This window comes from Heterocephalus glaber, unplaced genomic scaffold (assembly GCF_053883595.1).
Source record: "Heterocephalus glaber isolate CG9 unplaced genomic scaffold, H.glaber_assembly_v1.0 deba00001608, whole genome shotgun sequence".
Taxonomy (NCBI): Eukaryota; Metazoa; Chordata; class Mammalia; order Rodentia; family Bathyergidae; genus Heterocephalus; species Heterocephalus glaber.
This window is the reverse complement of record NW_028258379.1, coordinates 41,413,559-41,441,413: the sequence shown is the minus strand read 5'-3', so window position 1 is coordinate 41,441,413 and position 27,855 is coordinate 41,413,559. Positions and strand designations below refer to the sequence as shown.

Genomic DNA, 27,855 nt, shown 5'->3' with positions numbered 1-27,855 from the left:
TCACCCCTCACCAGTGCCCCATCCTTTGCACAGAACCCTCTGCTGGTCACCTGCCCACCTCAGTCTCCTGGCTCAGTGCTTGCTGCTATTTCCGAGGTCTGGGTCCAGCTGCAAGAACCACCTCCCTGGGGTCTCAGAATGAACACCATCCCACTTCCCTCACCTGGACCCCTTCCTGGGATGCCCCTTCCTCTGCCCAGTCTGGCCCTCCCCAATATCCACCAACCTTAGTGATGGTCCCAATGCCCAAACCAGATCCCTCTCAAACAGCTTTGGATTCCACCTCAGCCAGGGGCCCTGGGTGGGAGCATGAGTGGACGGGACAAAGGGACACCATCCTAGAGTCACACACACATCTCACAATCACAGATACAGACTGGGTCTTGCAATCCCCAAACCTTTATTGACAGCAAAAGTCTCAGGACCAAATGTGAGCCATGTGAGGGTAAGGAGACAGCATGGGGGCCAGGCAGAAGAGTGACCCCACCCTGGGGACGCTGTGAGCAGGTGGCCATCACTGGCAAGCTGCAGCATAAATATTGGTGGACAGGCATGGGCAGCAGGAGGAGGGCAAGACAGCCACCTCAGAAAGCCACCAGGGTCATGGGGACACATGGGACATGGAGAATGATGGGCACAGGAGCACACAGAAGGGGCTGTGGGGACACATGGGACCCCATGACAGAGACACACCACAACATGGGCTGGGCTTGGGCCGCTCTGCAGATGGCTTCTGCCTCCTCCTCCTCCTGGCACGCAGGACACACTGAGGCAGGGGGCAGCAGGTCACTGTCCCCCACAGAGCTAGACAGGGGGCCTGGGCAGGATCAGCAGGAGGCAGATGGACCCCGCCCCACAGAAGGGAGGGGTCTAGGGCTGAACAGTGCCTTCGGGGTCTCTGTCATAGATGTAGCTGCCCACAGCCCCGGTATTCACTCCTGTGGAGAGAGGTGGCTATAGTGGCCAGGCAGGGACAAGTTGGGGCCTGGGCAGGGGAGGGAGTACCTACACCCTGCACTCCCTGGCTACACTCACCCTTGGGTCCAAAGAGGATTCCATAGCAGGGCTTGTGGCAGTAGGGCTGGCCATCATGCTGCAGGCAGAACAGGGACAATGCTGGGCACAGACCCTTCTCCCCACTCCCCAGAGGTGGCAAAGGCCATGACCTGTGCTCTCCCTTCCAAGAACCCTGTGGCTCCAAGGCCAAGTTCAGGCTTGCTTACCTTGGGGGTCTCCTGGACCCCCAACCTTCCTGAGGACTCAACCTGTGCTCACCTCTGCATGCCCACCTGGAGTCAGCGTCTTGGCACAACGCTCGCAGCGCAGGCATGGCCGGTGCCAGTCCTTGCCCAGAGATGTCACCTTCTCAGCTGCAAGGGAGGGGCAGGTGACAAGGCTGCCCACAGACTCCCTGAGGCAGGGTGGGGCGGGGGTCACTTACCGAAGTAGACCCTCTTGTTGCAGCGAGGACACAGGTTGGGCTCCCCGGTGAATGTGGTCACACTGGAGGCTGCGGGCAGGTGGGGTCAGGGCCACCAAGGAACCCTGGCCCCACTGCAGTCCCTCCTCAACCTCCCACCTCCACCACCCACAAGGACTTTACCTCTGCTGGGCCCCCTTGGGGGGCCACTAGCCTTCCGCTCCTCAGCACGGGCTGCAGGGGCCTCAATGGGGCCAGTGACCAGAACACCCTCCGAGACAGGCTTCTCATAGACGTAGGAGCCTGCACCACCAATGTTCACACCTGCAGGTGTTGGGGGTGGGTGGGCAATGGCCAGGCACACAAACCCACCCAAGGTGGGCTTTTGGGAACCATGGGGCCAGGGCACCCACACTGCACCAAGACTGCTGGAGATCAGCAGAGGTCATGCCCTGTGCCACTCACCTTTGGGTCCGAACAGCGTGGCATAGCAGGGCTTGTGGCAGAAGGGCTTTCCATCGTGCTGGGTAGAGGGTGGAGTCAGGGGTCTGGCTGCAGACCCTGCCCCTCCCCCAACCCCTCCCTCCCCCACTCACCTCTGCATGGCCCCCTGGTGTCAGCGTCTTGGAGCAGCGCTCACACTTGAGACAGAACTTGTGCCAGTCCTTGCCCAGGGAGCTCACCTTCTCAGCTGCAAAGGGTGGGGTGGGCTCAGGGCCCCTGCACTCACCGGGCCGCACTGTGCCCCTCGCACCCTAGCTCAGGCACCTAGCACCCCTCTGTGCCTGCTGTGACTCCTGGGTGCACTGCTCCCTCCAACACCTGCCCTCTCTCCCTGGCACCTGCCTCCCCCACATCTATCCTCCCTCTCCTCTCTTCCTGATGGCCTCTCCCTGCAAGGCCCCTGAGCTGAGGGGAAGCCCTCAGTCTGGGCTTTGGGAAAGCTAATCCTCCTCCCATAGGACCCCAGGCAGAACCCCATCTGTCTATATTTGGCCTCCTCTTCCTAAGCCCTGAGATTCCCCCACCCTGCTGCCTCCAGCTGCCGCCTGGGCGCCAAAGGTCTGAGGCCAGCTGCTGAAGATCAGGTGCCTGCCATCCCCACCCTGTGGGGGGATGCCCAGGCACCTCCCAATGGACGGAAGTCAGGCATCCACATGAGGCAGAGGCAGGAAAAGGGTGGAGAGTAGGGCAGGAAGAAGAGCTGGCCCACAGCCGGAGTTCCACAGGGAAGAAGCCAGACGAGGCGTCCAGGAGAAGTGTCACTAGCGAGGCTCCAGCCACCCTGCTGAGTGCCTCTGAGTTGTACAGTGTCCCCTCCTAGGCCAGGCCTCCCCTGGACTTCCTCCCCACCCCTGACACAATCTACCCCAGAGCCACAGGGGAGCTGCTCTGAGGCAGCAAACCCGGATCCTCCAGGTGGCCCCAGTGGGGCTGACTCTGGCTCTCCAAAGCCCTGAGGGAAACTGCTGGGCACAGCCCAAAGGCCACCTCCTGGACCCTGCCCCACCCCCGCGTGTCCCCACAACACAGGGCAATATCTGATCAGGGTCCTTCGGGGCTGCTATGTGCACCAGGGTAGGCAGGGCCAGCTGGGAGGAAGGCAGGCTTGGCCTCCTTGGTGGCCTGGAACCCTCTGGTAGCACTGCAGTAAGGAGGTTGTCTGGATGGCCATCGGCGGCTGTGGCAGCTGCAGTTCAAGGCTGCCAGAAGCATGCTGCCTCAGCTAGCTCCAGGACATGGGCCATGTGGGGGCAGACAGCTGACCTGCCGACTGCTGGCTGGGTCAATGGCCACATTAGAGGCTGGAGCTGGGAACAGAGGATCGATCAGGCTAATGGCTTTGAGAGAGCCAGCTCCCTGCCCAAGCTGCCTGTGCTCTGGGGGACACAGAGGCACGGCACCCTGAGGTCCCCCTGGAATGTCCCCACTGAGAGGGTCCACTCCAGCATGGGCTGCTGGGGCACAGGACCCTAAAACCCCTGCTAGTCCCTTACCACTGCCTTGGACGGGACAGAAGCCAGCTGGGTCTGAGGGCCTGTGTTCCTGCTGAGAACCCAAGCCAGCAGAGTGCTTTTCCGGGTTGCCTGCTGGACCAGGCCCCAGAGAGCCCGGAGCTGGCAAGGCCTAGAGGAGAGACATGGAGGTCCCGGAGAGTGTCCCCACCCTGAGCCATCTCTGCAACAGGGAGGAGGGCTGGGCTAGATCCCCAGGAGGCAGAGGCGGAGGAGGCAGAAAGCCCCTGAGGCGCCCAGGCCAGAAGCACTCCCAGCAAATCCGGGTCCTCCCCGTGGGAAGAGTAAACCACTGTGTGGAGTCTCCTCCTCCAGTCAGCAGGGAAGTCCAGAGGCCTCCTCCACATCCTAGCCACTGACCATTGTTCCTGGGATGACCAGGGAAGGGACCCTACCCTTCTGCTACCCTCCATTCTGGCTGGCCCACTCTGTCCCTCTGTGGCAAAGTGGGGAGGGCCGCAGCCAGAAGGAACAGGGCAGGGGGTGCCGCACAGGGATCACAACGAGCAGGCCAGGGGCCGGTGAGCACCGGAGAGGGGGTTCTCGGGGCATCTGGGGGGACAGACCAGCCCCTTCCGTCAACCTGTGCTTGTGCCCCTCCGCCCGGACCTCCAGGAGCCCGGGATCCTGGCCACCTGCTGCCCTCTCAAGCTCTTGGGACCTACAAGTCAACTCCATCCCCGCTCCACCCCAGCCACCTCCGTGGGAACCTGAGGGGGAACTCGCTAGGGAAGAGAGCGCGTTGGGACACGCGGCAGGCGAAGGCCAAGGTCGCTCCCCCGGATAGAACCGCGTCGCCACTGGCCCTGGCCTCGCGGCCCGGGGAGACGTTGGAGGGGCTGGGGTCACGGCTCCCGCCACGCGCTGGTGGGCGGCGGATCCAGGCGCTGAGGGGATAGCGGGGACCCCTGAGGCTGAGCGAGGGCCATCTCAGGCCACTGCCCCGCCCGACCCTGACGGGCCCACCCGCGTATTTGGCGATGGTCAGAGTGGAACACGCTGAGCAACGTCGCCGCTCAGGCGCTGACAGCCCCACCCCGGCCACGCCTGCGTGGGCAGCGCGGCAAGCCAGCACTCGTGGGCGCGGCGGGGTGGCGGGGCCGGCACTCACCAAAGTACACGGTCTTGTCGCACTTGGGACACTTGGAGGCCATGGTCCGTACGCCCGGTCAGCCCGCGCCCCGCACCCGCGCTCCTCTCCGCGCCGCCGCCCGCCTCCCGTCCGCCCCCCGCCCGCTCGCCATTGGCTCAGCGTCCTGGGCGGGGCCTCGGGACCCTGCCCACCGGGACCAGCGGGGGGGCGCCGCGGGCGGGGCGCACCTGCTGGGGGTGGCGGGAGACCCAACCGGGCGCCACCCGTACAGGCTGGGAGGCCGCGGCCACGAGTTCCTCCCTCGGGTTCCTCCGGCATCGTGAGGCTCCGCGGTAGGGCGCACCCTCGCGAGCCGGCCCAGGGTCCGTGGAGCCCGCCCCGGCGTCCCGGGAGCTAGCGAAGAGAGAGGGCCCCGGCTGCAAGCAGACCCACCCCCATTCCCGCCCGCCGCGCGGCGCCGCCTCCTTTTGTTGCTCAGTTTCCATAGCAACGGCCTCTGGAGCGGAGCGGCTAGTTCGGGGCGGGCTGGGCGCCGCGGTCCTGTCTGTGGTGCTGAAGACGGGCTGCGGGCTGTGGGGGGGGGGGCGCTGCTAGTTCCAAAAACAGCACTGATCACATGGGAGGGGACGGGAGGGGTGAGAGGGCGCTCGAGCTCCGAAGCTCCTTCCCACGCACACCCACCCGTGCCAGGGATGTGGGCTGACACCTGCCGAGATCCCAGGCGGCAGGACCCCGGCCGCACCCATCCTGGCCCCAGGCATCCTATGGGCGGCAGAGCTAGGGACCTGCCAGTCAGATCGAGGCTCCTACCCTGCCAGCCTTCAGGAACTCCTCCCGACTCCTAGTTTTTTCTCCCCCGGGCCTTGCCTGCCTGACCACTCCCGTCTCTCCTGCTTCATCCTGGCGCCCAGCAGGAGGTACCAACTCGGGACCAACCTTGGACCCACCAGCCCTTCTCTGAGCTCAAGCTGGGCCCTTGGGCCTGGGGGACAAACGTCCTCCACCCACTGAAAGCCTTGATGACTAGGCCCAGTCTGGGCAGCCAACTGCACACAGTGGCCCCCGCCCAGCCCCGCCCCACAGTGTCTGCAAGGCCCTGACAAACTCTGAGGTCGGCTTCGTTTCCCCTGCTGGGTGCACCTGCCCAGCCAAGGACAGGCCTCGTTACCACCTCTAGGCCCTTGGTGTGGTGTGTTTTGTTCCAGGGCCCTCGGAAACCAGGGGTTATGGTGACTGTCTTCCTGGGCTCCGTGGGGGGGGCCATCCCTCCTTAGCCTACAGACACTGCCATTTCCATGGCGACAGAAGCCTGAAACACATGCACCCCCAAAGCCTGACTGACCAGCCTGACCAGCTTCCCCTGGGCACCTCTGGATGCATGCCAGCAAGGCTGGAGACGATGGGCAAGGCCCTTCACCCACAGCCTGCTCCTCGCTCAGGCTGAATTCATGGCCGCTGGGCCCCACCCGGTGTACTCATCACTATGTCCTCCAGGTCTGCCTGGACCACCCTCTCAACTCCACCCCACATTGATATTTGTAGGATGGCTCTAAGGATGGACTGGCTGGGGACAGGGGTCTTCTAGGAGGGGCCCCTGAGGGTACCAGTCCAAAGGGTGGATGGGGCCAAAGGGTGGCAGCAGAGGAATAGGTGGGGAGGGGGCAAAAGAGGCTCCCTGGTGCTAAGGGGCTCTTCTGGGTCTGTGGGAAGGGCCACAGGTCAGGGGACACTGAGCAGTGGTCCTGGCCTCGTCTCATGGCCATGGAGGTTGACAGGCTGGGCAGTGACAGGGTCAGATGGACTCCTGGTATGGGAAAGGGCTGAGTCCAAGGGAAATGGGCAGGAGCCTGAGTGGCCAGGTCAGAGCACCAGGCACTGGGCAGGTCCCCCCACCAGACCACCCCCGAGCAACATGGTGCCCTGTGGTCCAGTCCTGCTCTGCTGCAGGGAACCCAGGTTTGGCCCAGTGGTAGATGGAGAGGCCCAGGCTGGGCAGTACTGTGGGGTACAGCTTTGGCAGGACAGGTAGGCTGTCATGAGATCTCCAGGCAGCCCCCAACCTTTTGAGGCATGACCACCTGCTGTCTTGGGAAGGCCTGTCCTGGGCTGTGGGGACAACAAAGCTGGGAAACCCATTCCTGGGCCCCTGCCCTCCCCACCTGTGCCCAGCCCCCAGTTTTAAGCTCAGACCTCCAAGCAGCTGGGAGACAGGTGGCAGGTGGCAGACACAGGTGGCAGGAGCTTGGCCCTGCAGTGGACAGTGCAGCCAGCATGGAGGGATGGGGGTACGGACCCAGGTGGGAGGGGGTCCCAGTCTCCTCAGGGCAAAGCTGAGCCTGCCCTTGCCCATACCCAATGTCTCCAGGAAAGGCCAGGCTTCGGAGAAGCCAGTGACTGAGGAGGGGAAGGGCGCCAGGCTGGCAGGTCCAGAGCCCCTTCCCTTCTTCTAGACCCCCAAGTTGAAAGAGGCCTCAGAGGCTTTCTTGAGGACTGAAGGGCAGACTGCTGACCCAGGGATCATGGGAGGATGGGTAGTGTGTGCACTGCAGTCACGTCCTCAACACCCAGGGCTTGTCACGGAGGCAGGCGCCCCCTTATCTCTGTCCCACGGCAGGAGCAGAAGTGGTTTCTATTTTAATTCGAGGTCTCTGTACATCCCAGGTGCCTGAGTGGGGTGGGGGCAGGAGGCAGAGCCCACTGACCCCCAGAGGGGCCAACTAGAGGGCAAAGCCTCAGGGCAGGCTCTGGAGCCCAGATTCCTCGCCCCAGCTGGTCTGCCTGCACCTGTCCCAGTGCCTGCGAGGGTAGGCGCAGGAGACAAGCAAATGGAGGGCTTCCAAGCAGAGCCTGCCAGTGAGATCTCAGCAAGCCTGAGAAAGGTCTGGATGCAGTCACAGGGACAGGGCTCTGGTGGAGCCCGAGTGGGGCCCAACCCTGAGACACAGTCCTGGTGGCAGGGTCAGCCCCTTGCTGTAGTCTTTTTTTTGTTTTGGGACAGGGTCTCACTATGGAGTTCAGGCTGGCCTTGAACTCATTATGTAGCCCAGGCTGGCCTCGAACTTCTGGCGAGCCTCCTGCCTCAGCTCCCCTCCCCCCAAGGGCCGTGATTACAGGCGTGTGCTACATCTGGCTTCCCTTGCTGCCGTCTTGGCTCACTCAGCTCACCTCAGGGCCCAGCTGCTCCACATACGGCCAGCAGCCCAGCTTGCCCACTTGCCTCGGAGGGCTAGGTGGGAGGGCCCTGGCACTGGGACCACCTAGGGAGGCGTCCTGTTCCAACCTGCCCAGGCAGGGCCTGGAGTCCTCAGAGGTGCTCGGGGCAGGAAGAGCCTGAGGCTGGAGAGGTGAGAACAAAAGACACAGAGAAGGGCTGGCTGGGTTTTTTCTTTTTTACGAGATTTTTTTTTCTTTGTTTTTGTTTAATATGAAAATTATTTGAAAAGACAAGGGGCCAACCCCACCAGGCAGCCTGGCCACCACCTTCAGCTGCACCGATCCTAACATTCCAGGTGTAAGTTACAGAGCTCAAGTTCATCTACAAAAAAAGTAATAAAAATAAAATTTAAAATGGCACCTTCAACAGAACACAACAAAAACCTTGGGCCTGGCCCCAGGCAAGAGCCCCACAGCACTCAGGGCTGGGGCCCACCCTCCTCTCTGCTCCAGCCAAAAGGTAAACACAAAGCTAAAAAACAACTCCTTGGCGTTCTTGGAATAAGTTAAAGCACACTTCTTCCCCAACATCCGCCGAAGGAGCTGTCTCTGCGCAGGAGGGCAGGAGGTGGGGCACTACTGAAACGCAGGGTGCAGGGTAGGTGGGCAGCGCTGGCAGGGGAGGAGGCCACCCAGCCGTGCAGGCCTCGAAGACACGGGCGGGCAAGGGGGCTGGCGGAGGGCTGGGTGGGCTGTGGGCAGGCGGCCTAGTCCTCGATGACAATGGGCTCGTCGTTGACCGGCGCAGGCGGGGGTGGCCGCAGCGGTAGGGCCTGGCTCTGGCGCAGGGCAATGGGCTTGTAGGGCCGGCGGGCAGCACGCTTGGTCTCCGACGATGAGAGAAGCTTGCGGATCTTCCTGTGAATGGGAGTAAGGGCTGTGAGGGCTGGAAGGTGGCCGCATGCCCTGCCCATCCCCCGCCTGTGCCCCAGGACGGGCCCCACCTGGTCTCCTCAGTGGCCATGTAAAACACGTCATCGGGGGCGTCAATCCAGTTCATCCGTCGCCTCTTGACAGGGGGCAGCGAGCCACCCCGGATCAGGCGCACTTTGGTGGGGTACGACTTTCCGTTGAGCAGTAGGTTACGGCTTGGTCCCTGGAGCAGAGGAGGGGCGTGAGGCAGCCTCTGGGCCTCCGCGTGGCATCCCACACCCCAGGAACAGTGCCTCAGGCAGCCAGGTCCAGGCCAACCCATTTTGCCAATATGCAGCCAGCAGACTTGGCTCAGGAAAGGCAGGAGCTCTTTGAGGGCTATTCAGGCCCAGAATGGCTGGGCCTGGCATGGCCTCCTGGGTTCCACCCAGCCTCCCAGATGTTCCCAAGCACAGAGCAAACAGCTGTGTGCACTTGGTGCCATGTGAGCTGCGCCACACCACCACTGTCCCTCTTACCATGTGCCTGGTCTGTCCGTGGTTTGCCAGACCTGGTGAGAAAAGGGCAGAGATGAGGCTGAGATGGGCATGATCTCCTCACACTGCAGATGGCCCTCGATGGGCACAGGATGCAGCCTGGAGATGAGGATGTGGGTGCTCAGCTCCCCTGCATCCCAGCCTACCCATACAGCCATGGAGATGGCCCTCAGGCTCTGGGGACAGCTCTGTGCTGGCCAACAGAAGGCACAGACAGAGAAAGCTCCCTGGGCCAAAGCAGGCTGCCCGCCAGCCTCCAGTGGAGCCGGGGCAGATGAAGCCTGGCATTCACAGTAAGCAGGCTCTACAGGGCACAGCTGCCAATTCAGCAGCACACCCCAGGCCCCTCTGCAAGCACTCACACCCCAGAAGGCAGAGCTGCCCACAGACTGGGCCAGACTTGGGCCATGGCCCCCAGGGATGTGCTGATTGAGGGCCTGGGAGGAATGTCACTGGAGTGAGGCAGAGAGGTCAAAGTCTGGGCACCAGAGCTCACCATCCCACTAGGGAGCCCCAGCTGGGCCCACCTAGCCTGCCTGAGAGCAGAAGCCAGGGCTGGTCTCTAGAGGGCTTACCCCACAGGGGACAGGGCAGGTGCCTCACTCAGTGTGGGCCCTCCAGGTCCCCAAGTGCTGAGGTCTTCTCCTTCAGGGGAGTAGCCTGCCCAGCCTCCCTACTGCCCCAACATGGGGTGCTCCCACTTCTTCCACTGTATACCACCACCAACATAAGGTGCTCCCCACTTTCCTCCACCTGCTACGTACAATGCAGAGTAACCCCCTGCCTCCATCATGGGGTGTTCCTCACCCTCCTCCACCAACACAGGGTGCTCCACCCTTCTTCCACCCTTACACTAACTCCAAAATGGATGCTACCCACCCTTCTCCCACATACGACCTTTAACTCAGGGTGCTCCTCCCCCTCCTCTACCACACACCACCTGCAATACAAGGTGGTTCTCCAGGGCCCACAAGGGACTGCTGTGCTGGCCTGGCTCTTCCTGGGCAGCTGGGTTAGCTCCCATGGGGCGGGGGCAGGGCACAGGTGGGTGGCCTGAAGCTCAGAGCATGGAGAGCCCAGCCCGCTCATGGAGCCTGCAGGGATGCCAGCCAACCCTGTGACCAGGGAGGCCACCAGTGCCACAGCTACTTACCCAGGTAAGTGCCTGCCAGGGGAACGCGGCAGAGGGAGAAGACACAGGCTAGTGTTAGTGAGCAGCATGCATGGTGGGCAGCCCAGGCAGATGGGGACAGAGTGGCAGATGGTGCGGGGCAGCAGTTAGTGCATTAAGGCCCCATGGTACAGGCAGCCAGCCCCTGGCCTGAGCTCACACCTGCTCAGGCTGGACAGGGCCACCCATACCAATGCCCTTAGCCCTGGCCTCCCTGCAGCAACCCCCAGAAGCCGGACCACTGAGGCGGGGCCATCTCCACCCAGCCAGGCAGGGCCCTCAGCCCTTGAAGACTGGCACTACCTCCTGCAGCTACCCCTCTGAGCTGGGAGCCACCCTACCCAGGCACAAGCCAACACAGTGGCTCACAAGGGTAGGCAGGGGCCACTTCCCAGGGCTGCTCAGCACAGGACACACCTCAGGGACCAAACGCTGGCACTAGCATGTGGGTTTTGAAAAATTCAACAGGAATAAACAGACCTTTAGCTTGTCTGTGAACAGCTTTTTACAAAACAAAAAAGACCAGCAACTGAGAGCTTGCTTCTATGTCTATAAGATCTGAGGGTTTGGGAAGACCCTTCCCAGACTTCCTGTCGTGGGGTGTAACCAACAGGGAGAGGGGCATGGGTGGCCAGAGGCCATGGGTCCAGGTGGAAGCCTGAGCTAAGAACATCTGCAGGGCTTCCAAAGGCAGCATCCAAGGCAGAGATGTGGCTGGATGGCCACCGATTCCTGGGCCCCAAGCTGGCTCGCTGGGCCACCAAGTTGGCCTAAAGCCAGGAGGAGCCTGGGCAGGCCAACTCTGCTGACCCTGGTGCGGCAGGGGCCGCACAGAAACCCTAGGCCTGGGTATCCATGGGTTTCAAACAGTTCTCCCCAGGCCACCATGCCACAACACAGACTTGACCGACACTTCCTCCCAGAGAGGTCAGGGGTCCTGCACCCCCACTCCAGCAGTGCAGTGATGGCACGCAGGCTGGTCCGCAGAGGGAAGGCGACAAAGCATGAGCCCACCCAACCACCCCCAGCCACTGTGGAAGCCCCCACTCATCTCTGCTATCCCCACTGGCAGGGTGCGCAAAGGGGTTGCAGGCAGCACAGGTGGCCTCACGAGCAAGGCTGAGGCATGCGGGCAAGTCACAGCACAATGGTGGTGGGGACACCAGGGCCACGCATGCAAGGACAGTCCACTAACAAGGCATGAGTTGGGAGGGGCTGATGGCCGGAGTCCCAGGCTCATGAGCGTTCTGCCAAATGCCAAGTGGAGCTCGTGGGGGCGTGTGGCCGCACTGGACCCATGTGGACTGCCCCTGGATGCGCCCCACGCCACCCGCCACGCAAGGAGACAGCACACACAGGCATCACGATGGGGCTTAGCCACAGCACCCACCAGTGGCCGCCCGGGCCTTACCCCTACTGGGCATCAAGAGGCGCTTCTTCATGTTGCCTGGCAGCGCCAAGGGCCGGGAGAGAGAGGAGAGAAAACATGGTCAATAGGAGCCAGACAAGACTGGGCTGAGTGAGCCAAGGGCCAGGAGGCCATGGGCCAGCAGACCCTGCCCAGCCTCTGTGTCAGGGTGGGCATCCACCGGACTCACCGTCCACACCATTGTGCTGCTCGTAGCTCCGCTTGCCCAGGATGGTAGGAGAGCCATTGTTGATGACAGGGGCCGACTTGGCAGGGGTCAGGCTGCTGAGGACACTGGATGTGCTCTTCACGGGGTCAGGCTTTGGGGGACGGGGGTGGGTCTCTGTGAGAACAGCAAGGGAGGGTTGTCATCTGGCAATCCCAGAGACAGCAGCCCGCCCAGCCCGCAAGGCCCATCCGGACCCCAGTGGCCCAGCCAAGCCAAGGGGACACTCACTATGCACAGCCCAGACGCTGGGGCGGGGGCTCAGAATGCCCGCAGTAGAAGGGGCACCAGGCCTACCTCCACAGAGCGGCAACCTGGCAGGGATGGCCTGGCAGCCGGCTGGGGAAGGGCGAGCAGTGCCAGGATCTGGATATGGCCATACGCACAGCAGGCCCGTCAGCCAGCGCTACATCCAGACCACCAGAGCTGAGACAGAGGCTGGCTACTGGCCAGATACCAGACAAACGGCCCCCAGAGCAGGAGTGGGGCCGGCCGAGGGGCCAAGGGCCATTGTGGACAGGGGCCAATGCCAAAGCCAATTGTGTCCATGTGGAGTACACTTAGCTCATGGTTCTGGAATGTCCTTCCTGGACAGTCACCTCCACTCAGCATAGCACTGTGGTGAGAACTCCTGCCCTGGCCAACTGGCCCAGTTCCCAGAGCACACCACTTCTGGCTGGGGTCTCAGTGTCCCCCTGAGGGCCTTCGGAGCCCCCTTGTGGGCAGCAGGTACTCACCCCTGCCACAGCCAGGAAGGGTCAGGGACAGCACAGGCCCAGCTGGATCTGCCTGAGCCTGGCATGGGGCAGGACACCGGAAAGGGCAGCCCTGGAGACTGTCCCGTGGGTGGAGGAGCTGTGGGCCTGGGAACGCACAGCTGGGTGCCCCCCACTTACCCAGATACCGGAGCACGGCTTCCAGGGGCTTCCGTACCACCTGCTTCAGCACCAGCGGGCTCTGGGACGCCTCGGGCAGCCGGGCAGTGCCTGTGAGGGACCAGAGGGTAAGGGCCTGGCCCCTAGGAGCCAGGCCCACACCTGCACCCTGACTCCGTCCCAGGGGAAGGAACGGCGCACACCGGAAATCAGCCACTTTCAGGGCCATGGACTGTGCCGTCCTTCCCTCCCACTGACACTCACACTCAGCCTTGATGGCCGCACTGTTGATGGGCATGTAGGGATGGCGGGCGGCATGCCACGGGCGCAGGATCTCACGGCACAGGCGCCTGGCAATCCGCGTCAGCTTGGTGGTGTGCAGGTAGAAGGCCTGCCGGGTCTTCATGGCAAACTTGGGGCTCCCGCTGCTCCGGGCTGGGATGCCGTGAGGACTCTGCGGAAGGGGGCGCACCGCCCAGACACAGCGCCATGACTGGGGGCAAGGGAACCAAGGCTGGCACTCAACAGGCAGGCAGGTGTGTCTCACTTACCATGTTATTGCGGTTTGGTCCTGGCCTCTCTCCATCTAACCGGGTTGGCATTTTCAAGCCACCATATTTCTTCCAATATGTCCAACAAGATGCGCAGAGGCGACACTGCATGTTAGGGGGACCCCAAGAATACCACTGGTAAGACTGTGTGGCTACGGACAACAAAGTTGGAAATAGACGGATTCTTAAGCAGAACCAACGGTGCAGAGAGCATTCCACAGTGTCCCCACCCACCATGTCCCCCTCCTCCCCCCACCCAGGGCAGGAGCAGGGTCCCCCACACCTACCCAAGGGAGCCCCCACTCCCGGAGAGACCTGCCCAATCACACCCACACATCACTAGCCCTGTCATAGGCAGGCCCTCCAGGGCAGGCCACAGCATCCACTGGGACACAGCAGTGGTGTCCCCATGACCCTGCTGCCCCAGGCAGGTGCTGGCCAGGCACTTACTGTAACAGCTCTCGCAGGCCCGGCCGGCCCCAGGGCTCTGGCCTGGTGCCCCTGTGCCATTCACCACGCTGGGTTTAACATTGTTGACGCTGATCTGGTTCGGGTTTGGCTTGTTGCTGAAAGGGGGATGGGGTGGGTCACAGCAGCCTGGCAGAGCCATCTAGACCTGTGTCCCTGCGTCCCCAGCCCTCCCCTGCACATCCCTAGCAGTGGCCACCATGGAGCAGGACTTGTTCTCCATGCCCCAGCATGCCGAGCTCCAAGCCCAGCTCGAACGCTGGGCCACAAAGGCTGGGATCCCGATCTACCCTGCCCAACCAACTAGCAGGCCTGAAGAACCAGAGCAAAGGCCCCAGGCACCACAGCACCCTCCAGGGCTACCCCAGACTCCCAGCCAGGTGACACAGGAGCCCCAGGCTGCCAGTGGACCCAATGGATCCACAGGCTGTGCCCACAACCCACCTTTGCCAGCCCAAGACACAGGGACAGGACTTACTAGTTGGGAATATAAACTTGCTTTAACTTGCTCTCTGCTTCGGCTGCTTTCAAGCGTTTCTTAAAACAAAACAGAGGGTCAGAGAGGTCAGCTGGCTGCTTACGCCACAGCTCAGCAGTGGGATGGGACCACCGCTGTCTCCAGCACTGCCTCCTTCTGGCTGACTTGTGTGAAAAGTTACCCTAAAATTTGCATAGCATCCAAGACAAAGGAACCAACCCAGGGCCCCAGTCAGGAGAAGTCCATAGGGGTGTGCTTTTGGCTTCCTCATCCCTCTGCTCCCTTCCTCCACTCAGGGGCGGGGACGGCCCTCACCTGCTGGACATATCTGTCAGTGGTCTTCCACATGTAGTAGTACTCGATGATGCTGGTGAGCGACTTCCACGGGAGCTGGGGCGAGAAGGACACATCACGAGGGGCAGGGACAGGCAGGGGCTGCTGCCCAGATAGGCTATGGAGGAGGGTAGCAGGGACAAGCAGTACTGGGTGCTGTGGCTGGACCCCTACCAACTGGGGACATGAGAGCAGGGCTCCCTCAAGCTGAGTGCTGAACACAGCAATTTCAGGAAAGTCCCAGAAGATCCAGGAAAGTGTCTCAGCTTGACCAGCCCCCGACTCACGCTGGAATCTGACCACCACTAGGAAGCATCAGAGCGGAACCTTCAGGGGTAACAGAGTCTGAGGGCACCGCCATCATGACGGATCAGAGATAAGAAGCACTCAGCCGTGTGCTCACTGCCCTCTCTGCCTGTGATCACAAGAGGATGAGAGCCCTCAACAGATACGGCCCTGGAGCTTGGACTTCGGCCGTCAGAACTGCATGTCCTAAGTTTCTGTTCCTCTTGTCACTCAGTCTCAGAGGTCCTGTACTGCAGGCAGGAGGACCAGACAGGCAAGATGCTGGACAGAGGCTGGCAGGGTCCACCCCCCATATCAGACACGTCTCAAGAGCTGCTGGGCATTCTGGCTGGGCTCAATTTCCTCACACCTCTTCTCTGTGGCTTCCTTCCACAGCCTCCATCCTTCCTGAAATTCTTCAGCTTCACTGCTTGAGACGCCAACTCTTCTGGACACAGCAGGATCTCAACCCAGGTGTTCTGGGTCTGCTGTCTTCTCACCAGGGCATTCCTGACTCCAACACGGAGCTCTTATTTAGAGCGCTGCCTTTACTTTCTGAGGATGGAAGGGTGCACGCATGCATGTGTGCATGTGCAGTGCTGGGACAGAGCCCAAGAGCACTCTACCAGAGCTGCAGCTCCAACCCCGGGCTTCAGGCTTTCAATCCCTAACCGTGGAAACTCTTGACCATGACGCTCCTTCTCTGGTGTTCACTGACTATGCCACTGTGCTCTATGAACAGACGTACAAGTCGGTTCTGTGGCAGCAGTTACCTAAGGAGCCATCTTGTTGTTAATGCAGAACTGTTTCTGTATTCAGTTACCAGGCCTGACAGGCAGAGATGGTGCCTGTTGCAGGCACCCCTGCACTCCCGAGCGACATCTGGGTTCCTGAAGCCAAGGCTTCTCCGCCTCACAGCATGTGGCATTTTCCCCTCAAAAAAAATTGTCCCCTTCAAATTCTGCTCCATCACGAGTCTATCAGACACAATTTATTTCTAGACCTCACCTTCTTGCTCTCTTTTCTGAGGAAGTTTTGCTCCTTTATTTTTTGGCCAAGTTATGTGTCTCTCGGCCTGGCAGAGGCCCCTGACTCTGGGCTGGTCAGGGAGCAGCTAGCCTCCTCCCCGAGCAGTCCTCTCTCTACTAGCCACCACTGCCGCCGAGGCTCTCCCCAACTCACCTGGGCAGCAGGGGCCCTCAGGCTTGTACCCCACCCCACCCGCCTCCTTGGTACTCTGCATCCTTGGCTCTGCCACCCTGGCTGGGCTTGTAATTGTTTCCTACCACTCCTAGTGGGGCAGCAGAGGTCCCACTCCGTCCTGGGCCCTGACAGCCTGGCCTCCTCATTGCAGGTGGTCTGGCTGGCCCAGCCACCCAGAGATATGCTCTTCCTCTGAGGTGGCCTGGTGGGCTTTGCCACAGTGGTGGGGTTGTTCTTTCTGATGGACTCAAGTGTATTCAGTCCTTAGAGGCACTTAGGAGTGTGGTCCCAGAGGGCGCAGGTGCTGCCCACATGGAAAGGCAGGCATTCCACTGAAGAACTGCGAGGCTTGCAGGTTGGACATGAGGGAGGAGTAAGAACAACATAAAAATGTTTGAGGTGGGGGGTGCAGAAGCACTGCTAAGTCCCTGTGAGGAGGTCACTAGGTGAGCACCTGGAGGACCGTTGTCCTTGTCATGTGCTGCTCCTGCCAGGCAGGGACAGGAGGGGCCAGGATAAGGTACAGGCTCTGGCTGTGATGGGCACATGCAGCTTCCCAGAGTGTCCCCTACAGCCCATAAGGACACAGGGCCCAGCTGGCCACCCTCTGTCCCTGCCTGTGGCACTTACAAAATCTTGCTGAATGTCTGTGAAATCTTTCCCATATTTTTCCAGGGCTTCCTCAAAAAGGTTGGCCTCGGATGCCGACCACTCCTCCATCTCATCCCTGCAGAGCACCGGCCCACCCTGTGGCACAAGGGCTGCAATGGCCTTGGAGATGTCATAGATGTTCTTGTGCAGCGTGTCCATGGCGTGGAACTGCAGCAAGACAGCAGGGTCACCTGGGCCCATGCTGTTCCGAGGCCCTGGGGGCGTCCCCATCCCCAACACCCTCCCCACACACTGGAAGAGCCTCGCAAGGGCGGGGAGGTGGCAGGAGCCTACTCACCAAGGTGATATCTCGGGAAGCTGCGGCAGCACTCATGTGCAGGCTGGGCTGTCGCACAGAGCTGCTGCAATCCAGGGCCCGTGCGAAGGTGCCCACAGAGCTGGGGAGGAGGAGACAGACTGACCATCAGAGTAGATGGCCTGGGGCCCCACCAGGCATGTCAGGGGCCTGCAGGGCTCTGCTCCCAGAAGCCTGGGAAACTATGAAGGCGGCTTAGTCAGTGCAGTGGCACAGGAGTGCACACAGTGCATGCATCCAGGGGCAGAAAGCTGGGGGAACTCTCTACCCACGAGGGTGGAGCCATGAGGCTGGAGGAAAATGTCTGCTTCAGGAGCTGCCTGAGCTTGGGGACCAAGGTGCCAAGCTCCCCACAAGACAGGCAGGCAGCCTTTCTTCCCAGGCCCTGGCAAAGTTCCTTAACTATAACTGCCTACCCAGGGCCCAGCCCTTTCCTTCCTTTTAGCATCTCCCATCCCCTCTCTAGCAGGGCAGAAGGTGACAGCTCCATGCCAGATGGCAGCCTGATCCTGGGAGGAGCACAGGCAGGACAGAGCCCAGCCCGCAGAGCCACGCCTGCCCTGGTTGTCTAGCTTCCATGCCCAGAGGAAGGTTAATACCAGTGGTGGCCTGGCCATCGGGGGGCCAGGGGCCAAGGCACAGCTTCCTGCCCAAACATAAGAACCCTCATGTCCTCAGCACCCACCTGGGGCTCCAGCTCCAGGCCAAGCCCCCTGCTGTCTGCCCTGGTCAGGCAGCACTCACCGGGCCACCACGAGGAACTGGTCAATCTGCTTGTCTACAAGTGGGTTGTGGGCCTCCCACACTTTGGTCTCCAGTTTGGACTGGTCGCGGCCATCCTCCTCCCCTACACAGAATAAGTGCAGTGTGGTGAGGCTGGAGAAGGCTGCCAGGAGGACCCTGGAAGGCCACCATGGGTCACAGTCTGCGCCCCAGGCCCACACAGCCCCACCCAGGAGCTGGAGATGAAGCGCAGCTGTGTGACCATGGAGCTGGGCTTGCACATAGGTGCACACGCGCCCCACACACTGGGGCTAGGAGTGGCCCGCTCGAAAGTGCAGCAAAGGCGGGCCTGTGGGCTCTGACAGCTGCCCCCAAAGGGGCAGAGAAACACTCACTTTTAAGTTTTAATCAAGATTTTTATTTTGAGAAACCATAGATTCACATGCAGCTGTGAGAAATAACAGATCCCATGTGCCTTCAACCAGCATCCTCAGTGCAAATGTCCTGCCAAAGCCACTAGAGACTGTTGCAGAACATCAGTGATGAGGTGGCCAAGATGCAGCCCTGTATCTCCAGAATGGTCACACTAACTATGCACAGAAGAGGCCCCAGGGGCACTTATGTCCTAAGCTAGCCCGGCCTGACTCTGGGAAGGCCTCAGGAAAAATTCCACAATCAGCCTTTGTCCAACTCTCCCAAGTGCTGCATTCATAATTTAGTGGGTATCAAGCTTCACGCTGCGCAGAAGATCTAATCGCAGAAGATCTAATCGGCACCCCCTTGGCCCTTGGCAGCAATGCGCCTCATGACTAAGCACAGGGCCTCTTAGGGAACCAGGCCCCAGGTCAGGGCCCAGGGCAATCTCTTAGGCTGAAGCCAAGCTGGATGTCTCCAAGAAAACATCTGATCCTCGCTCAGGACTAGCATCTCCTGGGCCCTGCCTTGAGGGCTAGGCAGCCTCAACTGTGCCCAGTCAGTAGTCAACAAGAGGGTCTTGGAAGGCAAGCTCAGAGCTCAGATGTGGGCATAAAAGCCAGGAGGATTAAATGTGACCACTGCCCTTGAACTCATGGCCCTGGGGCTACTTCCAGGCTGCGTAGGATGGACCCAGCAGGATTTTCCATAGCCATGGGTAGGTCTCTTTCCTAGTGTATACTATGATCTAAAATCACTCTGCTGGGGCCAGGATGTGCCGGGGAAGATGTGGTTCATCTCCTGGCATCCCAGGTTCTCAGCTAAAATGCTGCATACCATGCCCTAAACTATCTTCTCACAGTTCCTTTAAAATTTCAAACACATCAAAGGTAAATAGGCAATTTCATATCACTTAAAAAGGACAGCAAGCCAGACATGGTGATGCACACCTGGAATTCCAACACTCTGGGAAAATGGGGCAGAAGAATCGTAAGGTCCAGCCCAGCCTGGACAAAAATAAGAATCTAACAGCAGGGCTGGAAATATAGCTCAATGTGAAGGACCTAGGTTCACTCCCCAGTACTGCAAAAACAGAACAAAACAAACCAGATGGTGAGGCCATCTTGCAGCAGAGGCCTGCCACAAGCAGGAGGTGGCAAAGCTGCAAGGCAAGGGAGGAGGCGCTGGGGCTCACATCTGGCCCCTCTCCTGGGCCCCTTCCCTACAATGCAGCCCAGCATGGTGAGCCCTGCTTCTCTTCCTGCTGTCCCAGTCTCCACTGAGCACAGGGGCACCGGGGCAGCCATCCGGAACACGGGCTCTGGGAGACAGATGCTCCTGGTGAAGACCCCTCCCTCAAGATCTTCCCACCTCTGTGGTCCTCACATGAGAGACTGTGAGGTGGCTAGGGCAGCCTACAGGGCCACTGGGCCAGCCTTGTTCAGGAAAAGGATACACCATGAGGATCCCCCAGAGTGCAGGCACAGGGTGATGGCAGGGTGATGGGAGGCCCTGCCGGACCTCCCTCTAGCAAGCCCCTCCCAGCTGCCTCTCCGGCCCAGCGCCTCACCTGGATCCCCCTCAACATAACAAGGACAAAAATCCATAGAAGCCAACAGGGAAAGGGCTGGGCACACACAGTGAGGTCAGAAACGTGCCCAGCTACGTTAGCACGGTCAGTGTAAAACACATGCCTGGCATGCACTGGGCCCTGGGTTCAATCCCCAGCATACAAACAAATGAAAATCTAACAGCTCAGGGAGATTAGGTACTATATCCACAGGATTAGGAGGCTACAAAAGAGCCAGACATTTTAAGAGTAGAGAAAAATTTAATAGCAGAAAACACTAGATGACTAAGTTGAGAAAAAGTAGAAAAGTGTCTCCTTAACAAGCTGGGGGGAGAGTCCTGTGTCACCCCCAGCAGATCCACCATGGCCCCCAGAAAGTGGGGGAAGCACACTGTGGTCTGCCTCAGGGTCCAACATCTGTTATATGGAGATCCAGGAGGGGACAGGAGAAAATCCTAGCCCTTGGGTCTCCTATCTGAGGGAAGGCAGAGGGCTTCCACAAAGGACAGAAGACACAGGCAGTCTCCCAGGGAACTCCTGGGGACCAACCCTCTTAGCCAGAAGGACCCAGGGACCCAGGACTTGCTGTGACTGGCACTGACCCTCCAACCCTTGGGACTCCACAAAAGAGCTGCTGTGACCTCCACTGTCCAAATGGGGGCCAAACCCAAGGCACAGGGCTGGCAGTGTGGGCTGGCTCACCCCCAGCAGGCCCCAGGGAGGTGGAGGAAGAAGTGGGCACCCAGCCACCAGAGCCAGAAGGCACAGGGAGGCCTGCAGCCACTTGGGAGATGGACAGAGCCCAAGAGGTGTGTCCGCAGTGCAGAGATGGGTGGCCCACATGGCCAGGTCTTTAGGAAGACAGACTTGTGTGGAACATCAGGACTGAATATGGCTGGGGCATGAGGAGAGCCAGGCTGAAGCTCTACCAGCCAGTCACTGTTTAGGAGGGGAACACACACGGCTGAAGCCCTGCTGCCCGGAAGCTACCCCAATTTGGCCTGAGGGCCTAAACCCAGACCCAAGACTCCATTTACCAGCGCACCCAGAGATAGTAAGTAGCCTTCCCCTCGGGGACTTCCCCACCCAGGCCCAAGATGCCCAAGGGCACAGCCACCTGGAGAGCCTTCTGCACACACAGATGTGCAGGACACTCTGAAAGCTGCATCCTGACTCAGACGCACTCCCCAAGAGGATCCTAGTCTCCCAGAACGTTGAGCCCCATGGGGCTGACGAGCACTTGCACAGGATGCTTAACCCCTGCCAAATGTCACGGGACAGAGCCAGGCCCCAGCAGTCCCACCAGGAGATGAAGGGTGGCTCTCCAGCAAAGAAGGAAGGGGTGGGGCGTGCACCCACGCCTGTGGAACTGAAGGTTCCGAGAGGGGCAAGGACAGCAACTGCCTCCCCAGCCTCCTGACAGGCCTCACATATACAAAAAAGCCAGTGGATTCTTGAAAAATAAACTGCAGAGAAAAAAAGGTTTAAGGGTCACAAGAGCTGTCAAAAGGAAACAAACAAAATCAACCCACTAACTAGCAATGGCCCAACTGACATGTGTGGCGCTGGAGTTCTGGGGCTTGCGGTCCTGGTCCTTCCTGGCTGTGACGATGTGGGTGGGGGCAGCACTGGCCTGGCATACCGTTCACAGGCGTCTCAGGCATCTTCACCCCAGCCCTCGCAGGGCTTCCCTCCTGGTGGGCATCCCAGCCTCCTCCCCACAACGGCGCTACCCCTAGCAGACCCACCATGGTCCCCAGCCTGCGCCCTACCTTCCTTCAACAGGTCAGTGATGTCAGCCTGGTACCGGTTTCCCACTCGAATCTCCCCTTTATCAGCCAGGAGGGTCTTCTGCTGGGGGTCGTAGACTAGAGAATAGAAGAAGAAATCCTGAAAAACACCACACAAGACAGGTGTCAGATGTGCCCTCAGCCCTGGGACCTGGGGCAGATGAGGTCGGCCACAGCAGCAAGAGAAATAAAGCGTGTGAAGAGGAAGGTGCAAGACACTGCCACCAAGGATGCCCATCTGCTCAGAGCTGAGAAGGACCCAACAAGAGCCTGACAGGAGGTGCCATGGTCAGAGCCACTGCCTTTCTGTCCACAGCAACAATTTGAAAATTGAATTTATACACAAGCGTGTCAGAGTTACAAGCACTCCAGGGCTCCTGGGAATGCACCCAGAACACAGGCTGCAGCGCGCAGAGGGGCAGTTTTCTCAATGCACAGCTTCTCTCAGGGGGCTCAGGGCCTGCGGTCACCTCCAAGCTCAGCCCCAGATCCCCGGGATGGAACTCACAGCCACAGCCTTTTCTCATTCTTCCATATCCTGCATTTTACCCCCAGGGTCATGTTCCTTGCAAAGGTCCTGAGCGGCTCAGTCCTGAAGAGTGAACCTGGGCTGTGCCCAGCCCTGCTGCGGTGCCCCAGCTTCTCCGGGACTTCATGCTTCCATTGTGCCACCCTCGACTCCTGGCTATTTTCCAAGCCTTGCCCCGCTCCCAGCTTCCATTCTCAAACCAACTGACTTCCCTCGTGGCTATATTTGGATGTTCACATGGCATGCCACATACGACCAGGGCACAAGAGCTGGGCTGTGAGGACACAGCCAGCCAGAGGCAAGAGGCCCTGCCCTGGCTCCTCTCCACCCATGTGGTCAAGTGGGCCCACTTCTGGAATACCTTCTCTGCTGGCTTCCGCTCGCCCAAGCTCTGTGACTGCCTAATGAGCTTATCTGTGGGGAATGTACTCGGGCTATCACAAGCCTGGGCAGGGGCACCCATCCCAGGGTATGGGCCTCTGCACCTCCCAGGTCTTCAGCGTTCCTTCCCTGAGCCCCTGAGGTCTCAGTGAACAGGGCTGTCCCAGGCACAGGTGCCCAGCAGGCAGAAGATAGCAGGGCAGCCTGGGTTTGCTCATGGCTTGGAACCTACACTTCCTAACAGGGAGTAGGAACAGGCACCAAAGGACCCTTAGGCCTCAGGGCCGAGACAGCAGCAACCAGGATGGTCACCGTGCTTATCAACACATAACTGTGACACCACCAGCCCTCTGTTCACACACATCCTCAGGAACTTCTTCTCAGTGTCACTCCATGTGGCTGCACCAGGGCTTCTCCCCAAGTACCCCTCGCTGCAAAGTAGGGACCTTTCCAAGGTTTTGGGCTCCCGGGAAGCTGGGCAGCCCTTGGGGACACCTAGCCCAGGCCCCTCTCCACTGACCCTCCCAGCCTGCTATGGCTCCTGACCCAGGGGCACAGGGACTGCCATGGCCTCCTCATGCCCAGAGCCACTGGGATCTTTGGGGTAGGAGGGGCTGTGGCTGAACTCTCAGTGGCGTCCCACGGGCAGACTCAGTTTCCTCAGGGGCTGCACATGGGAGGAACCAGGTTGTGAGGTGGGCAGAGGGCTGAGCTTGGGGCCTACTTGGGGATGGGCTTTGTGCAGGCCATGAGACCACAGCCCAGGAGACACACCTGCCCTTTCCTACACCCAGGTATCCCTCAGGCCACACACATCCCCAACAGAAGTGACAGGGCCCCTGCCTACTGTCCAGCTCCCTGGTCCGCCTGGCCCCAGGAGCTCTGACCTTCCCACCCAGTTCACACAGCTTCCCGGGTACTAGGTTATCACAACTTGGGTGTGGCATCTGGGGTTACCACCCTACAATGTACAGAGTCTCTACACAAGAATCAGCATCCCCAAACACCAATAGTGGCCAAGGCCCTTGTTCAGCTGGCCTGCAGGTTACCTTGGGCCAGGGGCAGGCATGCCCTACACAGAGTTCTGTCCATTCTCTGTGTGACACCCACCAAGCCCTTGCAAGGAGCCAGCTGGGAGCCCCCTGGGGGCCATGCACCCCATCCCCAGAGTCCTGGGTGGGGCTTCATCACATGGGTCATCTTGAAGGAAATGGACCCCAGGACGCCTGCAGCTACCCACTGGGTTGCACCCCCTGCTTCCCTCATGCTGGTCTCAGGGTTCTGTGGGTGGAGAGGGACCCAGGCCCGATGAGAGGGTGCTTGACATGGGCTGGGCCTCACCTCGCGTTCCAGGTAGGACTTGAGCGACTCAGTCTCGTTGAGCAGGGTGACGCTGCACTTGCCCCTGGAAGAGAAGGACACACAGGTGGAAGAGAAACAGGCAAGGAGGGCTGGGGGAGAGGGCGAGGGAGCTACCTGATGTGAGTGGCAGGCAGTGACTCCAGCTGCCGGGACAGGAAGAGCTCCCGGTGCCGCAGCTGGTGCTTCAGCTTCTCGGGCAGGTCCACCATCTCTGGGTTCTCCACCTCCTCTTCCACCTCCCCTGAAGGACAGAGTATCCATCAGTGGGGCCTGCAGACACCAGGTGACACCTGCCCCAGGCCAGCTGCACAAGCTCAGACCTAGGAGGGCTGCCTCCCTGCCTGGTATGTCCCTGCTCAAAGGAACCCTGAAGAGACAGGCCCTGGGCATCAGGATGGGAAGGGGAGGAAGGCATTGTGTCCAGGGCCTGCCTTGGAAGCAGCAGGCCAGAGAAAGGAAGGAAATGGGAGCAAGTACATGTCCAGGGTAGGAGGGCCAAGTAGGCACCAACAGGACAGCCCCAGGCCAGGCCATATTCACGGCCAGCTGCAGGCCAATATGGGGAAGGCCCCTCCTCGGCCGGGCCGGCAGGGGACGCAGGGACGGGCATGCAGGCAGCCCGTCAGGCTATGTCCCTCAGCTCGCTGCCCGCCCCCAGCCCCAGGACACAGACATCAGGACGCCCCCCTTGCAGAGGTCGGCTCTTACCTTCCTCGCCGGTGTCCACCCCTGGTCCAGCTTTATAGCAGACTGACAGGGCTACACAACAGACAGACAGCGCCGGACGGCAGGTTAGCGCCAGCGCCGGCCGCTTGCTCCCTGCCCAGGGCCCGGACCGAGGAGACACGGGGGCCACAGGCCTCCCGGTGGGGACAAAGACCACCCGGCTGTGGATCACCAGGCCTTGGCATCTCACCCAGCCAACCTCGGCTGCCCATCCCCACTCCCTGTCCCCCCAGCCCGACTGGTCAACCTCACTCCACAAGACAGGAGCCAGCCCCTCCTCCACGGAAAAGGATGAGGAGATGGCAGGCTCAGGGGGTCCTGCCCGGATGGGGAGGGTCAGACCAGCTGCGGGGCTCAATACCCCAAGGCATTGGCCACTACCAGGGTCCAGGTGATACCAGGGCCTTGGCCAGCACCTCCCGTAGCTTGGCTGCTGCCCCTATCCTATGCTAAAGAACAACATTTGACAGTGCACGTTTGTAATTCCAGCTACTCCAGAGGCTGAGGCAGGAAGATTCCAAGTTCAAGGTTATCCTGGGCAACTTAGAGAAAGCTTATCTCAAAAACAATCCCCCTACAAACACTCTTCGGGTTGTCTCAGCCCCTCAAACTGGGGTAGGTCATGCTGGCCACTAGGGGGATCCACCTGGCCAATGTTACCCAGCCCCAGACCCACTGGGCAGGCCAGACCTGTAGCTCTCTGCTGTCCCCCTGTGGTGGCTGTGGGAGGCCCTGGTACCCTTAGGCCAAGCTCAGAGGCCACGCAGGGGATGTGGGTCTCTTCCAGGCAGCCTGGCTGGGTCCCAGAACCCTGGGGAGTAGACCCGCTGAGCTGGTCACCTCCCTGCCCAGGAGCAGCCGCCCACCACCCCACAAGGACAGCAATCTCTGCTCAAACTGCCCTATTCTGGACAGCATGTGAAGGGATGCGGCTGGCTCCAAGGACAGCATCAGCCTCAGGTCCTCTGGGGCAAACCTCCACTGGCTCCAACCAAGGCCCTGAGATGCCCACTTTTCCAGGTCTGGGAGCAGGGCTGCCTGTGGGGTAGGCACAGGCTGGGGCTAGAGGTCAAGGGGAGCTCACATCTGCACCCATAGGGCTCTGAGCATGTAGCCCCATAATGGGGTACTGAATATACCTTGCCCAAAGCTTCCTGAGCTCCTCACCAGGGAGTCACCCATGGGCACTAGGCAGGATGGCAGAACATCATCCTATAACCATGCCCACACTGCTGGTGGCTGAAGCCCTTTCCCACCCTCATGTATAAGCCCACAAAGCCCCCCTCCCCAACCCTGCTTAGAGCCTGGGAGGCAGCTCCCTGCTGACCACACATCACAGGAAGCCCCGGCCCCTTTCTTTGTAGGAAGAGCTCCTCCCACTAGGAGCTGGGATTAGGGGGGACAGATGGATCTCTCCCCCTCACTGGCTTGCAACAAGAAGACTGGGGACAGCACTCCTGGTGAACAGCCCTGGCCACCCAATATAGTCACTTTCCTTGGCCACTTCGAGACATCATCCCACACTGACCACAGCCTCACAGCCCTAGGCTCAGGAAGATCCCACCCCAGATGACCTGTCAGACACGTGTGGCAGCTGGAACCTCCCCATGTCTGCTTCTAGAGGAGCCTGGGGTCTGTCACGGGGGACTGCTTGTCACCAGGGGCACATGAGCCTGGGTCCAGGACCCACTCCCTCTGCCCGGACTGAGTGTTCCCGGGGCTCAGGCAGCCCTTGCTCTGAGGCTGTGACCTCCAAGTACACAAAGCATCACCAGTCTACGGGGACCTACTGCAGGGTAAGAGGCCCAGCCCTGACAGCGACCAGGCTAAGGGTAAGTCTATAGATCTCCAACCAGTGTTTATCAGATTTAGGCTTGAGTTCTAAGGACAAGGGGAGAAAAATGTGTCTTCTAAACACTGTTCAGAATGCCTATAGAAACTTTTCCATAAAGTGAAATCAAGCAGAGCATCTACCGCAGCAGGCAGCAGCCACAGCCTGGTCTGGACCAGTACCTCCCATCCGCACCACTGACACCTAGGCTGGTCTATGGGATGCTGGGAGAAGCACAGCAAGGGACATTGTTCACCCCAGCCCCAGGAGGCCGCAGAAAGGGTGCACATGGGCACAGGACACAGGGGATCCCCTTCAGGGTGGGGAACCACTGTGGCTGGGCCAGGTAGCGAGTGTCCCAGCCCTCCCCCAGGCAGGTCACAGAGACAGGCCAAGACTCACTTGCGTGCTTGTCCGCCAGGGCAATGAGCGTGCTGGAGATGTCCCGCCTGCGGTAGAAGCACACCACCTTGGCCTCCACGTTCCCGTTGGCCGTCTGCAACAGCAAGGAGGGGCACCTGAGCAGCAGCCACTTCAGACAGCCGTCCAGATGGGCCCAGGTCTCCCGAGGGCCATGAATGCAGCCCTATCTACTCCTCGTGACCCTGGGAACAGTCACACAAGGGAAGGGGCAAGATCCCCGCGCCTAGAGCCATGGGACAGGGTAAGACAAAGACCCAGGTCAACCCCACCTTGGAACCCTTATGAAGTCAGGGTGGCCTGATTTCAGGGGACCGAGGACCGAGACACACACTGGATCTAGACCCACATCTCACACTCCCCTTATCCCTGTGAGCCTCCTGCCAACCCCAACACCCACACCAGGCAGGACCTCGTGGCTCTGGGGCCCAGTGCTCCAGTCAGGGACCTGATACAGAAGCCGCCACATAGCTGCTGGGGTCCCCATCCACAATTAGCTACAGAGTTAGCCAAACCTTGCTGTGCCTCACCGAGCTCCCCCAACAGAGCAAGCGGCAGGTGGAGGGCACTGAAGGCAGAGCAGTTCCACTTAGGAAACCTTTATTTGTTTGTAGTACTGGGGATTGAGGCCAGGAGTGCTCCCCACTGAACTACACCCCCTTAGCCCTTTTTAAACTTTTCGAGACAGTGCCTTACTAAGTTGACCAGGCTGGCCTTGAACTTACGATTCTCCTGCCTCGGCCTCCTGGGTAGCTGGGATTATAGGCGTGCACCACTGTGCCCCACTGGGAACCATCTTTTTATAACAGGAGTTCATTTAAATGCTAAATAATGCAAGAATTAAAATTCTAACTGCTACAGAAGTGACCAGTGTACATCGCTTGTAAGACTGAACAAAATGCCTTTAAGAAAACTCCCAGGTCACAGAGCACAGTACATGCAAGTCACTAGAGCCTCTGCTGCAGAAGGAACCTGTCTCCTTGACCCCCTTGTC

General features: G+C 60.1%; 2 protein-coding genes across 12 annotated transcripts in view; both read right to left on the bottom strand.

Moving 5' to 3' along the window:
- Positions 1-370: 370 nt before the first annotated feature.
- On the bottom strand, positions 371-5,028 carry Crip2 (cysteine rich protein 2). Of its 9 annotated transcripts, XM_087195708.1 has the most exons (10): positions 4,547-4,675; positions 3,418-3,547; positions 2,549-3,231; positions 2,017-2,111; positions 1,886-1,943; positions 1,604-1,744; positions 1,442-1,510; positions 1,276-1,370; positions 1,036-1,093; positions 371-938 (listed from the first exon to the last, which is right to left on the bottom strand). In XM_087195708.1, exons 3-10 carry the CDS (start codon positions 2,577-2,579, stop codon positions 871-873), a joined length of 615 nt encoding a protein of 204 aa, XP_087051834.1. In that variant the 5' UTR covers positions 2,580-3,231; positions 3,418-3,547; positions 4,547-4,675; the 3' UTR covers positions 371-870. The 9 variants fall into 9 exon arrangements, 8 of the variants coding, with proteins under 8 accessions (XP_087051834.1, XP_012921520.1, XP_004836868.1 ...); XM_013066066.2 differs by lacking the exons at positions 3,418-3,547; positions 4,547-4,675 and adding an exon at positions 4,756-5,028 and having other exon boundaries at positions 2,549-2,708; XM_004836811.3 differs by lacking the exons at positions 3,418-3,547; positions 4,547-4,675 and adding an exon at positions 4,756-5,028 and having other exon boundaries at positions 2,549-2,705.
- Positions 5,029-7,903: 2,875 nt separating this feature from the next.
- Positions 7,904-27,855, bottom strand: part of Mta1 (metastasis associated 1) — a 35,131-nt gene continuing 15,179 nt past the window's right edge. Inside the window, exons 3-22 of one of the 3 annotated variants that reach the window (XM_013066102.3) lie at positions 26,844-26,937; positions 24,593-24,643; positions 23,999-24,125; positions 23,864-23,927; positions 21,595-21,712; positions 17,860-17,962; positions 17,098-17,197; positions 16,779-16,967; positions 14,643-14,717; positions 14,328-14,386; positions 13,832-13,947; positions 13,382-13,533; positions 13,095-13,284; positions 12,852-12,941; positions 11,920-12,072; positions 11,733-11,768; positions 10,304-10,315; positions 9,133-9,164; positions 8,686-8,837; positions 7,904-8,599 (exon numbers count right to left, since the gene is read on the bottom strand). In XM_013066102.3, coding sequence (XP_012921556.1) covers positions 8,449-8,599; positions 8,686-8,837; positions 9,133-9,164; positions 10,304-10,315; positions 11,733-11,768; positions 11,920-12,072; positions 12,852-12,941; positions 13,095-13,284; positions 13,382-13,533; positions 13,832-13,947; positions 14,328-14,386; positions 14,643-14,717; positions 16,779-16,967; positions 17,098-17,197; positions 17,860-17,962; positions 21,595-21,712; positions 23,864-23,927; positions 23,999-24,125; positions 24,593-24,643; positions 26,844-26,937 — 2,064 coding nt within the window. In that variant the 3' untranslated portion in view covers positions 7,904-8,448. The remainder of the gene's footprint in view (positions 8,600-8,685; positions 8,838-9,132; positions 9,165-10,303; positions 10,316-11,732; positions 11,769-11,919; positions 12,073-12,851; positions 12,942-13,094; positions 13,285-13,381; positions 13,534-13,831; positions 13,948-14,327; positions 14,387-14,642; positions 14,718-16,778; positions 16,968-17,097; positions 17,198-17,859; positions 17,963-21,594; positions 21,713-23,863; positions 23,928-23,998; positions 24,126-24,592; positions 24,644-26,843; positions 26,938-27,855) is intronic. The other 2 variants (XM_087195698.1, XM_021243353.2) reach the window with 2 other exon arrangements.